This window comes from Microtus oregoni, unplaced genomic scaffold (genome assembly GCF_018167655.1).
Source record: "Microtus oregoni isolate MIOR12 unplaced genomic scaffold, Mior012 000032F_ref0000030, whole genome shotgun sequence".
Lineage (NCBI taxonomy): Eukaryota > Metazoa > Chordata > Mammalia > Rodentia > Cricetidae > Microtus > Microtus oregoni.
In genome coordinates, this window is record NW_024543091.1 from 20,540,793 (window position 1) to 20,555,274 (window position 14,482).

Genomic DNA, 14,482 nt, shown 5'->3' on the forward strand with positions numbered 1-14,482 from the left:
AGAGTTAGATTTGGGCACCATCTCCCACCCTCTCCAGGCAGGGTAAATCTGCTGTTAAAGGCCAAAGCCCACAGGATTAAGGCTTTTTTTTTTTTCCATTAAAATGAACTGAAGCCTGCAGTGCATACCCTCAGCTCAGCAAGAGGGCTGAGCACTGCTTGTCACTAGGTTGAACCCAAGAGTCAAAGGGACTTTAATCTGATTAGCACAGAGATGCTGTCTCACCCTGGATGTGCTGAGGCTTTGCAGGAGGAATGGTGGTGCCAAAAAAGCTCTGCTCTTGGGTGAGGGAACAAAATGAGAGACCCAGGATGCCAGCAGAACAAAGGGAAGGAGGCATTCCAGCCCAGGCTTATCCCACCACTGTGATCCTCTGTAGTGCGGTAGTGCGCTTTTCAGATGAAACCTACCCCAGCTTCTGAGGCCAAAAAGCATCAGTCCCCACTCTGACTCCTGAATCTGCTTTATTTCTCTGCAGAAGGAACCCTGCACAGGCGAATCAAACTAAAACAAAATAAATATATGAATATTCATGTAAAACTGTCCTTTCTAATGAACAATTATACACAATGTACAATTTCATGTTCACTGGGCGGGCTTACAAAAATGTATCATTCCCAACTGAAAACGCATCAAATGGCTCCATGCAAACTTATCCAAAGTGACCAAAATACAGAGGGAACCTGACTGAGCAGTTTCTGCTTTTGTTTTTGTACAATCACAGAAAAATAAAAACATCTAATTTCTTTGTTTCATTTGAAGTAACTAAATGTGGCCACTGTTTATGTCAGTTTATGTTCCTAAAACATCTATGCAGTTACCATAAAAGTCTATCAACATCAACTTGGAAGTGAGCATTACTGAGGAGGGGCAACAGCACCCTCAGCGGTCAGTAGTCAGTGTCAGAGCCCTCGGCGTTGTCCACGTTTCTCGAGAGCATGTAGTTGTCCATGTCAATTGAACGGCAGTTGTTGATGGCATAGCGCAGGCGCTCAGCCATGACCAGCTGGCTGGAATAGGGGGGCAGTCGCAGCTGGAAGAAGCAGGTCTGTGAGGTAGGCAGACTGTCATAAGGCTGTGGAGAGACAGACCCAGAGAGCCATTACCCAGTGCACTGCAATACCAGAGAGCGTGGAGCTACCACCAAGACAGGAAAGGGCTTCTCCCTTACTTCAAGATAGAGTCCTAGACTGTGACCATCTGGCTATTTGCATGGAAGCAGAGATTAGTTAGGTCCTGGCAAAGGTACATGGGATCCATTGTCCTAAGACTTTCAGGCAAGTTACTTCCTCCAATGGCTCTGTGATATCAAGTGATAGCCCTAAGACTTCTTGGGAGAACACAGCACAGAACCTGTCAGACAGGAGAGTATGGTGAGAGTTCCCTCCTGCCTACCAAGGGGCACAGATTTGAGGTCATAGTGGGGTTCCCCCAACAAACAGGGTGAAGTGGAAGGAGCCAGGGTGCTGTCCACAGCACCTCATCAACACTGCACTGTGGTCTAAAGCAGCCCACTGCTGGTCACAGCCAGTGAGGAAAAGCAGTCAAACCCAGAGACTGCACTTAGTCCACAGCGACACCCACACTAAAAATGGTCATTACCATGAATGTACTTGGAAAGCTGTTTCTGTTATTTTGTTTTGAGACAGGGTTTCTCTGTATAGCCTTGGTTATTTTGGAACTTGTTCTATAGAGCAGGCCGGCTTCAAACTCAGAGATCAGCCTGCCTGCCTCTGCCTCCTGAGTGCTGCTGGGGTTAAAGGCCTGGCTTGGAAAGCTGGGTTTTTGTTGTTTTGTTTTTAATTTTAAAAGAGCCGCCTTAGAACACCCACACAGGGTCTCACTATATAACCCCGCTGGCCTGGAATTCAATGTGTAGACCAGGCTGGCCTTGAACTCACAAAGATCTGCCTGTCTCTGCCTCCCAACTGTGGGGATTAAAGGGCATGTCACCACGCCTATCTTTTGGAGAGGAATTTAAAGGGAACAACTGGAAATGGCGTCTGCTAGAAAGCGTGTCATGTATCTTCTCGGCCCTCCCAGCTAACAACCATTTTTCACACTATTTGCAAGGACAGTAATGATCTAATATTGTTTAATATTTTCTAGACTAGGTCTGCTATGTAGCTCAGGCTGGCCCCAATTTAAGCTCCTCCTTTAGAACTGGGATTATAGTGTGCAACACAGCTAGTTACCTAGTATTTGTTTATTTTTAAGATTTATTATTATGTATATAGTGCTCTGTCCACATGCATGCAAGCATACCAGAAGAGGGCACCAGATCTCATTACAGATTGTTGTGAGTCACCAATGGCTATAGGGAACTGAACGCAGGACCTCTGGAAGAGCAGTCAGTGCTCTTAACCTCTGAGCCACCTCTCCAGCTCTGTTAAGCAGTTTTTAACAGTAAATATTTCTCTCCTGGCAGTGCTGGGCTGTGGGTGCCAGGGCAGCACGCCCCTCTGGCTACTTATCCCCTCCTCCGACTATTCTTCTCTTCCTTGCTTGGCTTTGTTTGAAATCAATGTTCTTGCTCAGAGCTTGCCCAGGTTGGCTGCTCTTCAGTGCAGGATACAGAAGCTCAGCAGCCTTCGTGTGAGAGCCACTGATGACAGGGATATGGGCAGAAAAGCTGAGCACAGTGACGAAGGGAAAGGCCACCAGATGGCTTTGATTACCTAAACATGGACATGGGAGAAGTGATCTAAAAGCCACTAAGGAAACACTCCCAGTAGTCAGTTTACTGAGGCAGGGAATTAGTGGTAGATTAACTCCTGGGGTAGCTAGGCAGCCTGGGACATATTCAAGGCAAGGATCATTTCCAGAACCAAATAGAAGGGGGTGATTACCTCCTTCCCACCTCACTGTGCAACAACAAAACAGATTGACAGCTTATAGGTTCTGGCTAGTCATGCAGAAAACGTATGGAAAGGCTCTTTTCATAGCCTTCTGCAGCACAGCAGTCCCAGTGAGTCTAGGCCCCGGCCTGGAGCAGAGCCAGCTGGTGGCTGCAGGAGGCAGAGCACTGGCTACAGCAGTGGTCCTCAACCTGTGGGTCCCACAGGGTCACATATCAAATATTTATTACACTATGATTCATAACAATAGCAAAATTATAGATATGAAGTAGCAACAAAATAATTTTATAGTTGGAGGTCAGCACAATATGAGAAACTGCACTAAGGAGAACAGCATTAGGAAGGCTGAGAACCACTGCATGGTTCAACCTCCGGAGCAGGCAGCAACAGAACAGGACAAACACTGAAACTGAGCAAGGTGCTGTGGAAGCATCGCGTCTCCCTTACCATTTCCTCATCCAACACCAGGTGCCTGCAGACAACTGCCACAGACAGGGAAGGGGTAGGGTATGGTGAGGAAAGAAGAGGACAGACACCCTACTGCTGTCCCAGGGTGAGGAGGCCAAGAGGAGGTCGGGCAGAAAGTACAGGAAAGGATCCCAGAGGACTTCCTAGAAGAGGTAACAGTGGCACTGTCCTTAAAAGGCAGTGCTTGCCAGGTACCGATGGAAGGGCATGAAGGAAAATTCACTATGGAAGGGCTCCAAAGCAAAAAGAGCATGATGTGCTGGAGAGACAGGCAGAACACAGGGGTGGGGGCAGAGGCTTGACTGTGAAGAAGGCTAGCAGCATTGGCCCTGGAGTCCGCCCAGGGTCCTTAAAAGGTCTACAAGGAAAGAGGCATAGCTGGGAGACACGGCTCTCGTACCCAATGTCTGCTTCAGATTCTGAGCCTGTTTATTCCTAAACCACCTTCAAAATGCAACCTGGCAGGGATCTCCAGCTAGGGCCTCTTGGGTGGCACAGTGAGTTAGCATTGCTGCCCATATCTCCAGGTTCAAAAGACTGGACCCTGGCACACAAGTTATACATAGAAAAGACAAAGGGCCTAAGAGGCAGAAGCATGAGGATCCCTGGCCCACTCAGCTGAGGACAGGGGAGGGTGCTGGTGACAACATGCTTTCCACATTCACGTAGGCCTTTTTCTCACCAAGGCTAGCTCAAGTTCAAGTTTTATACCTGATATTTTTAGATTTGGATGTGCTGAGAGCTAAAGCCTGAACGAGCAGGCCTTCTGGGGGGTTCAGACTTGGTTTCCCAAGCAGACAAGCAACAGAAAGGGGAAAAGGGGCAAATTTTAACCAAGGAAGGAAAACTGCACACTTACCCTATCGACCTTCATGATTTGAAATCTCTGAGAAATGTCGGCAGTGTTGGCTGGCAGTCGGGAGCGCCCAGACACGAAGCGCATGAAGAGTACCCGCTCCTCATTGGAAAACTCCTCCAGGGTGCGCCAGAGCCACTGTACCAGCTGGTGCTGCTCATCCACCTCACGGTAGCGCACAACCTTCTTCAGGACCTCCACACAGATCTCAGGCATCCCACACACCATCTGCTCCAGCTGCTTGGCCGTGAGGAGGGACAGCAATGGCACAGGGACAATCCACGACATTCCTTCTCGAACTGCAGCCACCTGTCCCCGGGCAAGATTGTTCATTTTAACACACACTTGTGCATGCAGACAGACATGCATCTTGACCACAAGCTGTCTGTTCCGGGCCTGGGGTCTATGGCCAGGGCTACCCATTTCTGAGTTATGCCCTGCTCTGGAACTTTTATACTCTTCTAGTTAATTCAAACTTCACATAGTCTGCCTTCCCTCCCCACAGAATTGTAGTGGCCTCTTCAGTAGCCACCCACTGTAGTCACATGCAGCTGTGTGCTGTGTGGGTGGTCCATCTCTTCATCTACACAAGCAACTCTTTTTTTTAAAATATTTATTTATTATGTGTACAATATTCTGTCTGTGTGTATGACTGCAGGCCAGAAGAGGGCACCAGACCTCTTTACAGATGGTTGTGAGCCACCATAGTGGTTGCTGGGAATTGAACTCAGGACCTTTGGAAGAGCAGGCAATGCCCTTAACCACTGAGCCATCTCTCCAGCCCCCACAAGCGGCTCTTGAGGACAGGTATGGTATAGATGGTTATTCTCCTAAAAACTGCAAAACACTTTTTGAAAAGTACGAAGAATATACCATAGAATGTCAATACAGGCAAAGAATTTTGTCAGGACTTTGCATTCTAAGCCTGGGACCCACCGCTTACTATCATTCTAAATTTTCTCACATGAAAAAGGAGGTAAATATTGTTCACCATGAGCAATGACAAGATGATCTGGTGGTGGCACCACTGCTCATGATCTCACAGCACAGGGCAGCTGGAGAGTGAAGGAGGAAGCTCCAGTTGTCGGCTCAGAAGCCCCTATGGTACCGGAGGGCAACCTTACCTTAAATACCTCTCTCTAGGCTAACTTAAAACCATCTCCGAAGCCGGGCGATGGTGGCGCACGCCTTTAATCCCAGCACTCGGGAGGCAGAGGCAGGCGGATCTCTGTGAGTTCGAGACCAGCCTGGTCTACAGAGCTAGTTCCAGGACAGGCTCCAAAGCCACAGAGAAACCCTGTCTCGAAAAACAAAAAAAAAAAAAAAACCCATCTCCGATAAAGAAAAGGAAAACTACACCTCAGAACAGAAGCTGTCCCTGGGAAAGGCCCGGGGGGGAGGGTACATGGGGGTACTGTGCCTACGCTGATGGACTACCAATAGTATCCCCAAAGTACTAAGGGGTATCATTCGTGCTGTGTAGTGTCAACATCAACCCACCAAGGCCAGTGAAGAGACAACAAAAACTGTCTGGAAATGGTATGACACCGAGGTGTGGGGCTGGCTGCTTGAAGGGCAAGGAGGAGACTGGGGGACTTCACAGGAGGAACATTCAATGGTACAAGATGGGGCAGAAGTGAAAGCAGCCAGTCCACTGAGAGAAACAAGGTCGAGAGGGTGCAGCACAGCAGTCAGCTGAACCAGCATGTAGTGAAGACTGGGGTCCTGGATCTGTGGTGGGCACATTCTTATTTTCTCAGATTCTGTGCTTCTGTGAAGTACTGACAATAGCCCTTATTTCCCAAGTACCCAGGGATAAAACTGCATGCAATGGGGTTCAGCATTAGGCAGGACCAGTACATGTTTCAAAGTAAGGAAAGAAGTCTCTCCCAGTGAGGAAAAGTAGGTCTGTGAAGGAGGTGCACTCCTAGCTGAGGATGAAGTTCTGTATCAGAAGAAAAGAGGCTCTTGTGAGGCTGTAAGCCTCATATTTAGGGCTGACTGACCTAGCTGGAGAAGGGTACCGAATGGGGAAGTAGTAAGAGGGACGGATCAGACGTGTGAGGAGTGGTAAGGAGGGGCCTTGATCTAGGTGAGAGCTTCATCTCACACTACCAATCATCAGTTTGGAGCTGATTTAAGGACATGGGCAGTGAGAAGTCTCTGGATAAGGTTTAAATATAGACAGAAGTGAATCTATACATAAATGGTATCTGGCAGTAATCAGGGAGCTCTTGTCTGGATGAATTAGAGCACCCAGGCTACCTCTGGCACCATGATGTTTATCTCACCTGACGGTCCATCTCATGCAGTCGGTACTCAATGGCTCTTTCCACATACTCCTTCCTATTGGAAAATGTGAGTGGGATACTATTTCCACCAGGGATTATGGGAACCATTTTGCCATCAGCACTCTGGCCAACAAAAGAGTCAAGAGGAATCATCTAAGAAAAGGAAAAAAAAAAAAGAAATTTTATTGCATGGTAGAGAGGACAACAAAAGGCCTATCTCACACAAAACTGTAACAGAGACAAGGCAGACTCGCAGGTATGACTGCTCAAGACCATGCTGACCCATCTGCTACCGGTAAAAAGAGGTGCCTCTTTACTGTGTTCCAGCCACCTAAGAACATGGGCCCCTTTCCAGTTGGCACCCCTGGTTGTCCACTCTGATGAGTAGAGAAGTGTTGAGGTAGAAGGAACAGAAGCTAGGGATGAACACCAGCTCTACACATTAGTAGCTACCTAAACCACTAAGGCTGAGCCACTAAGGGCAGCTTGACCCAGACATGTCAGGGTCAGGTCAAGAGCATCTGACTCTACACACAGGAGGTCACATGTGCCGGGTGTACCTCATGGAAACTCTCCTCAGTAATGCCGCTGTCTTCAATGTGAAGGATGCTGTTAAGGGTCTGCACGTAGAGCAGATCCACCTCCTCCAGGTCCTCCAGGGTGAGTGGGACACAGCACAGCTGCTTCCACACCAGAGGGGCCAGGTGAAGGTCCAGAGGCTTTTTTGTACGAATGGCAACCCCCATTAAAATCCCCAAGAATTTAAACTGCATTAAGTGTTCATCAAGGCAGGCAGAGGGGTTAAAAAGGAACCTGCAAAAGGAAAGCAAATCTTTCAGCAAAAGATTCCTCCCATTAGAAATGAGTTCCCCTCAGCTGGAGCATAGGATCAGGACCTGATGATGAATCCCACAGTCATTAACTATATGTAGCTATTTCATTGAGGTCTAAACATCCCCACTGCCTCTCTTTTGGTCTCATGTGCTGGAACTGTAAGCATGTACTGTCATACCAGGCTCAAGTCTCTCTGTCTCCCTCCCTCCCTCCCTCCCTCTCTCTCTCTCTCTCTCTCTCTCTGTGTGTGTGTTTATATGTGTATGTGTAAGAAAGAGATCGAGAGCATGTACATGCGTGCAATAATGAGAATATGTGTGTGTGTGTGTGTGTGTGTGTGTGTGTGAGAGAGAGAGAGACAGAGAGTGTGTGCTTGTGCACGTGGTAGCTTTATGAGGATGTGAAGGTCAGAGGAGGATGTTGAGTATCTTCCTCTAGAGCTCTTTACCTTAATTTTTGAGACAAAGTCTGGCTGACCTGAAACTCACTATGTAAACAAGCCTGGCTTCAGACTCATAGAGATCAGCCAGCCTCTGGCCCAAGTGCTAGGATTAAAGGCATGTCACCATGCCTGCCTTCTACCTTATTTTTTGAGACTGGATCTCTCATTAAATGTGAAACTCACCTGCTTTTGCCTAGGTTGACCAGGCAGTGAGCTCTCAAAATTGGCCTGTCTCTAGCTCCCAGTACTGGAGATCCAGGCACAAGCAGCCATACCAAGGTTTAATGAGATGGGGATTTGAACTCAGGTCCTCTTGTTTTCAAGTGCTCTTACTCAATAAGTCATCTCCGAAGTTCCTACTTCTATTTTTTAAGATAAAGTCTTGATACAAAGCCCAGGCTAACTAACATCAAAGATATGATCCTCTTACCTCCCTTCCCAGGTGCTGGGGTTATGGGCATGCCCCACCAAACCCAACTATACTTAGAAGGAATGTCAAAGAGCCAGTAAACGGCCTAGCAGCCTCCTGCCCCAGAATGCCCCTCATTCTGCAGTCATTTCACCTACAACTTCTAAGTCTTGAGAGCAAGCTGAAACAATGTAAAGTGACAAATACAAGGACACTAGTGGGTTGTGAACAACCAGCTCTATGACGTGGCATTAGCAGAGCATCCAAATGAATCATGCACGGTAAAGGCTGAAGGAACATATGGCAGCCAGGGTTCATAAGCGACACTGAGTTTCCTCTTCCCTCTGTATTTCCATCAATCTGTTCCTTAGTACTGAGTGAGGACGGCAGTGTCTGTTTCTCACCATGATGGGCATGCTTCAGGGTTATAATAAGGATTCAGTGGGAAACACATGTGAACCACTGGAAACAGTGCCTGGTGCAAAGGGAACACTCAGTAGGTGACAGTCATTATTAAGACATTTGAGAAACATGCCTGTCCTTACCTGTCTCTATTGTAACCGACTTCTGCAGTAGCATTAGGAGAGGGTATGAGAAGGTCAACTACACCAGTTTCAAGTTCCTGTAGGAAAAGGGTTTTGTTGAGAAATGCCAATCAAATGCATCAAGATAAAATGACAATCAATGCATAAACCAACTACATTAAAAATAATACTAGAAAGGAGATATTTTGAGGTGGCGTAGAATTCCCCTCAGTATGTTCTAAATATGTTTTATGACCATTGCTTAATAAAGAAGCTGCTTTGGCCTATGACAGGGCAGAATATAACTAGGTGGAAAAACTAAACTGAGTGCAGGGAGAAAGAAGGCGGAGTCAGGGAGATGCCACATAGCTACCCAAGTAGCAAAAAGTAACAGGCCATGAGCCTTGTGGTAAAATATAAAATAAAAATGGGTTAATTTAACATATAAGAGTTAGTTATTAACAAGCCTGAACTAACAGGCCAAAGAGTATGTAATTAATATTAAGCCTCAGAGTGGTTATTTCATAAGTGATATTGGGAACATGTGGATGAAGAAAACCTGGTCCAGGGGGACCAGTGGGGTGGAGAATATTCATTCTGCACTGAGGAATTTATAATGTTATGCTTCAGCAATCTCTACAGCCTAGCTATTTTTGGGGTTCCAACTTAAAGAGAAATTATGAAGTCCTTATGTGAGAAATCATCTGAAGAATGAGGAACCAGTGTGGAAGAGGCACCCGTGAGCAGCTGTGCAGCTCTGAGCAGCTATGGTGAAATTTCAAACTGACAGCCAAGAGTCACTCAAGCCACAGCTTATCAGGCAAAAGGAACAAAACTAATCTCAAAGAGTCTGTCAGTACTGGCTTATAAAATTAGAACTGGTCCAAAATAATTTTTAAAATTTATTGTTTTAACTTCAAAAACTGTATTTACTTGTATGGGTGTTTTGTCTGTGCATTGCATACAAGCAGTATCCGCATGAACCAGATGAGGGAGCTGAACCCTCTGGTGCTGAGAACCTAACCTGGGTCCTGTGGAGGAGCACTCAGTGCTTGTAATCATTGTAATCAATCTCTCCCCAGTCCCAGTTTAAACTCTTTAACACTCATTTTCTATTCTTCTGGAGCCTGGTGGGTTCACTCTGTTCTAGAAGCATCAAAATAAATCAGAGCACACAAGTGGCCTGAATCTGTCTCCAACATGAATATATTCAGTGTCACTGCTGTTTCTTATGGATGGGGAGTCAGTGATCTTTGATCCACAAAACACTTCCCAAACTCACCGTAGTTCACTACACAGCACTAGCAACGTAACCGAAGGGCTCACAGATGCACCCATGCTGTACTGACAAGCACTGGCCATCATCAAAACACCACTACCGGGGCTCAATAGGGACACCGCCTGCATGTACCTGGCACATCTCTGTGATGGTGTCATCAAACACTCCTCCAGCATCATCAGCCCCTTCTCCAACCAGTTTAACCTTCCACGCTCGGGAGGGTAGACGGAGATCCGATGCATTTAGCTTTACCACTTGTCTCGCTATCTGAACAAAGATCGGCTTACACTTCCGTCCTCTAAAAAGAAAAACCAACAAAAGAGTAATAAAACACAACCCTTCATCTTTCCATCAGTGAACAGACACGGGGACTAGAGTGAGCACTGTCACTAGCCTTTATAAGTGAAGAAGCTAAGGCACACAGAAGTGAGTTAGCAGTAATATTCTAAACAATTCTAGCGAGTTAGTAAAACACACATGACCTACCTGGTTGATATTCTCTTCACAGTAATCTGAGGCCCATAATTTTTGCCTTGAACCATGGTTTTCCCTATGGAGCGTACCATGGGAAGTGTGTAGACTCTTGGAGCTAACAGAGGCCGCAGTTGTCCCTGTACAATGCCCCATGTTCCAGCATTGTAATGAGATGTGCTGTTCTGTAGACAACATAAGGAGATCAGAGATGGCATAATAGGAGACTTAAAAGAATAGTACTTTTAGATATAATTTATTTCTGAAATGTCCTTTCAAAGCATAGATCAGAGTCTCAGTTGTAATTAGTAACTTTAAAAAATACTGATTAAAATATGACTACCATTTTTAAAGCCTTAGAAAATACAGAAAAAGGAAAATCCAGACAGGGTATAAAATCATCCATCACTCATCCACACAGAGATAACCCCACTGACACCTGGCATTGTGTGTACACATACGTTCTCAACAATGTACTATTTAGATATTTCTCAGCTACTTTTGTCACACGGCTTCTTATCAGACACATCTCACTTAACTAGAACAGCTCGCTGACACGCTAGTGCAACAGAGCATCCTCCTGCCTGGCTGCTGCCTGCTTGTAAAAGAAATGCCAAATCTTTACTTCTCTCATGACTGGTGATCCAAAGTCTCTGACTTTATTTTGGCATACATGCTTATTTATTAAACAACCTAGTTATTTCTTAATTTTTGAGTCCACTTAAAGACAGACAAATCAGCCAAATTTACCTTACTTTCCCTAACTCTCCTTTACTGGATTGAGACTGCTCCTTTATGAGGAGAGAGAAGTCTCCCAAACTTCTCAGCTGATACGATTCTTTAACACTGTGTACTATGGTCCTAGCAGCACTAGATACTTAGATTTTTTTTTCCTCTCGACCCCTTTCTTTCCCAGGGTCTCATGGAGACCAGGAAGATACCCTACCATCTGGCCACACAGCAGTCACTTCACGTCATTTACCAGACCTGGCAGGAACTGTAACATGCTCATTCATCCATGCGTCCTGCATTTTGGGCAAATCAGAATACTTTCTGTTCAGCCACTTCTCTCTATATCAGCAATAAAATAGAATTCCATCTGTTGACTTTCCTGTTCTTCTTGAGTTAAAGAGCATAACGCGTTAGCCATGAGAGAGTTTTTTCCAAGGCAGAAAGGCCCTGGGACCTTGCAAACATATCAGGACACCATTTCCCAATTTAGCACTTTACCTGGTTGTTGGGGCTGAGATTCAGCAGCCTCCATGATGAGTACATGAGGTCCGAGAAGTGGTAGAGCAGCCGGAGCCTGGCCCGCACGGTGTGGATGCTCACCTCTCTCAGTGCCCCGTACTGCGGCGGCACTGTGTCAGGAAGGCCCAGCTGGAGAGGCACTGACACACCTGCCCAAAGCACAGAAGTACGTGTGAAGGAAAATGCACTGCTTCCATTCTGAGTATTTTGAAAACTTTCAAACACAAGATAATCACCCAATGGACATACAATCTCACTACCTACATTCTGTACTTAATATTTTATTATATTTACTGTTCTACATAGTTATCTATTCCTCTACCCATTACCTCATTTTAATTTTTAGGATTCTATAGTACTTGTGGTAGTTTGAATTAGAATGACCCCCAAAGGCTCATAGATTTCAATACTTGGTCACCAGGGAGTGACATTATTTGAAATGATTAGTAGATGTAGCCTTGTTGGAGAAAGTGTGTCACTGGGAGTGGGCGCTAAGGTCTCAAAAAACACATGCCAAGTCCAGAGTCTCTCTCTTCTTGTTACATGTAGATCCCGATATAGAACTCTCAACTACTTCTGCAACACCATGTCTGCCTGCATGGCACCATGAGAATGTCTGAAACTGTAAGCAAGTCCCCAGTTAAATGTTTTCTTATAAGACATGCCATGGTCATTCTGTCTCTTCACAGCAACAGAAAACTGACTAAGACAGTATTGATTCTTAAAACTTCAAATATCCTAAGCCAAGCAAGGTAATGTAGGCCTATAATTCCAACATGAGTTCAAGGTCATTCTCAGCTATATGGAAAGTTCAAGGTCAGCCTGGGTTACGTGCGACCATCTCAAAAATTCAAAACAAATATATACAAAATTAAAATAAAAAAGCCCCAAACAAAAAAAAAAAAACCCTATAGGACACCTAGTTTTTTTTTCCTTTAACTGTTTCTGTTTGAATAAAGGGACTAAAACAGCTGGGGTGGGGTTGGGGATTCTTCCTTTTCTATTCAATAACTGTCAGTCCCATATTAATGCATGGTGCAAATGAGGGCCAGTATTCATCTTCTGCGTGTTGGGAATCTAAGTGAGTATGAGTTCTTAAGAAAAAATTTCTCTAAGGAGTTTTCCCCAAAGACTTGCTGGGGAAGTAGGGAGGTGGGAAAAATGGAAGGGAAGGCTAAGCACCCAGTCACACATGGCTACCTCAAACATCAGAAGCTAGCAAGAAGTGTTTTAGGGCTTTGATAAGCAGGTGGTATAATTTGTGTAATATGGGAACTACAGAAGAATGCTACAATTAAAGCAAATGGCTACATTTGAAGGAAATGGAAGAGATACCCTATCAGAGGGTCCTTACTAAAGGAGACAATTATGTGTATATACTAGTGTGTGTATGTATGAGTAAATCAGAGATCATTCCACAGGATGACCATCTACCTTGTTTTTGGAGATACTGGTCTGCAGCTAGCTGAACAGGCCAGGCTAGCTGGCCAGTGAGCCCTACCCAGCGCTGGCCGGTCAGTCCTCACCAGCACTGGTCCTTATGCTTGTGTGGTAAGCACTTTACTGACTCAGCCATCCCCCCGCAAGCCCTGCCTTCTATTTTCAAGTCTTTTTTTTTTTTTAATGACTATAATGGTTTTGTAGTATTTAAAAAATTTTAAAAGCAAGCAGCAGCCACTATTCATGCTCTATACTAGAATGGAAACGGCTGCAGTTGGATCTGTCCCAAGTCACTGAACAGACATGGCGTATCAAATGGCGACCAAAGTGAGGAGTGTGATGGCTCAGAGCGTCACCTCTGTAAGAGAAAGCTTTACAAAGCAACTGTCCCCTTTTTGTTGTTGGTTTGCCTTTTGTTTGGCAACAGGGTTTCCCTACCACCCCTCGCTGTCCTGTAGCTCACTATGTAGGTCAGGCAGGCCTGGAATTGACACAGATCCTCCTGCCTCTGCCTCCTAAGTGTTGGGATCAAAGCTGGGTCATCATGGCTGATTTTATTTGTTACCTTTTCATCTATATAAAAATGTACCTTTGGATGCTCTAACCTAATTAATTTTTGCTTGCCTAAAACACATGCTGATTTCTTTTGGGACTGGAAAAAGAGAGGAGAGAGTGCGGGAGTCTTTGCTAGACACTGAGGAAGACAAGAGAAATGCCTGAGATGAAATAGTTATGTGCTTGTAGCACAGAGAATACTTGGGAGTATTTCAGATAGACCTGGATGCCATCAGAATTACAAGCAGACAGTGCATCGGGCACAGCTGAAGGAGTAGCTGGAGGAGGGCAAATGGTCAGCTTCTCACCTGGTGCTCGTGGCGGGACAGGTGGTGCTGTCCATGCGGCACTGTGGCAACGGCCAGCTGAAATCTGACGGATGTTTTTCCCTTGCAGAACTGTGACCAGGGTTGGTTCTCGAACATGGTTGGTGTGGCCTAGGCCAAGCTAAGAATAAAAAACAAATGCATAGAGACTGAAGAGACAAGCAGATATAATCTGTTAACATCTGTATCATATACTAGCATCAACAATGAAATAAATTCTGATTTGTTTCTCCATCACAGCAGTTCTAATAGCCTTAGACTGTCTCCTAAAAGCAGGAGGCAACAGAGCCAGTCCAAGCTTACAGATTAGTCTGAACAACTGGTCACTCCTAGCCTCCACTTCTGGAAAGTGAGAACAGAAAGATCTACAGAGCTTGCACTTAAACACACTCGCTTGTGTGTTACAGTACAGATAGAAAATATACATGGAATCCAGGCCTCTGTTCTTAGAGCAGCAGCTAAGTGTCCAACATCAGTG

The 14,482-nt window shown here is 45.5% G+C and overlaps 1 protein-coding gene across 6 annotated transcripts in view; it reads right to left on the minus strand.

Moving 5' to 3' along the window:
* Positions 1-445: 445 nt before the first annotated feature.
* Positions 446-14,482, minus strand: part of Herc1 (HECT and RLD domain containing E3 ubiquitin protein ligase family member 1) — a 170,874-nt gene continuing 156,837 nt past the window's right edge. For all 6 annotated transcript variants that reach the window (XM_041679778.1, XM_041679782.1, XM_041679781.1 and 3 more), the window contains exons 70-78: positions 13,987-14,125; positions 11,663-11,832; positions 10,448-10,617; positions 10,094-10,259; positions 8,704-8,780; positions 7,034-7,286; positions 6,474-6,626; positions 4,186-4,491; positions 446-1,075 (exon numbers count right to left, since the gene is read on the minus strand). In XM_041679778.1, coding sequence (XP_041535712.1) covers positions 890-1,075; positions 4,186-4,491; positions 6,474-6,626; positions 7,034-7,286; positions 8,704-8,780; positions 10,094-10,259; positions 10,448-10,617; positions 11,663-11,832; positions 13,987-14,125 — 1,620 coding nt within the window. In that variant the 3' untranslated portion in view covers positions 446-889. The remainder of the gene's footprint in view (positions 1,076-4,185; positions 4,492-6,473; positions 6,627-7,033; positions 7,287-8,703; positions 8,781-10,093; positions 10,260-10,447; positions 10,618-11,662; positions 11,833-13,986; positions 14,126-14,482) is intronic.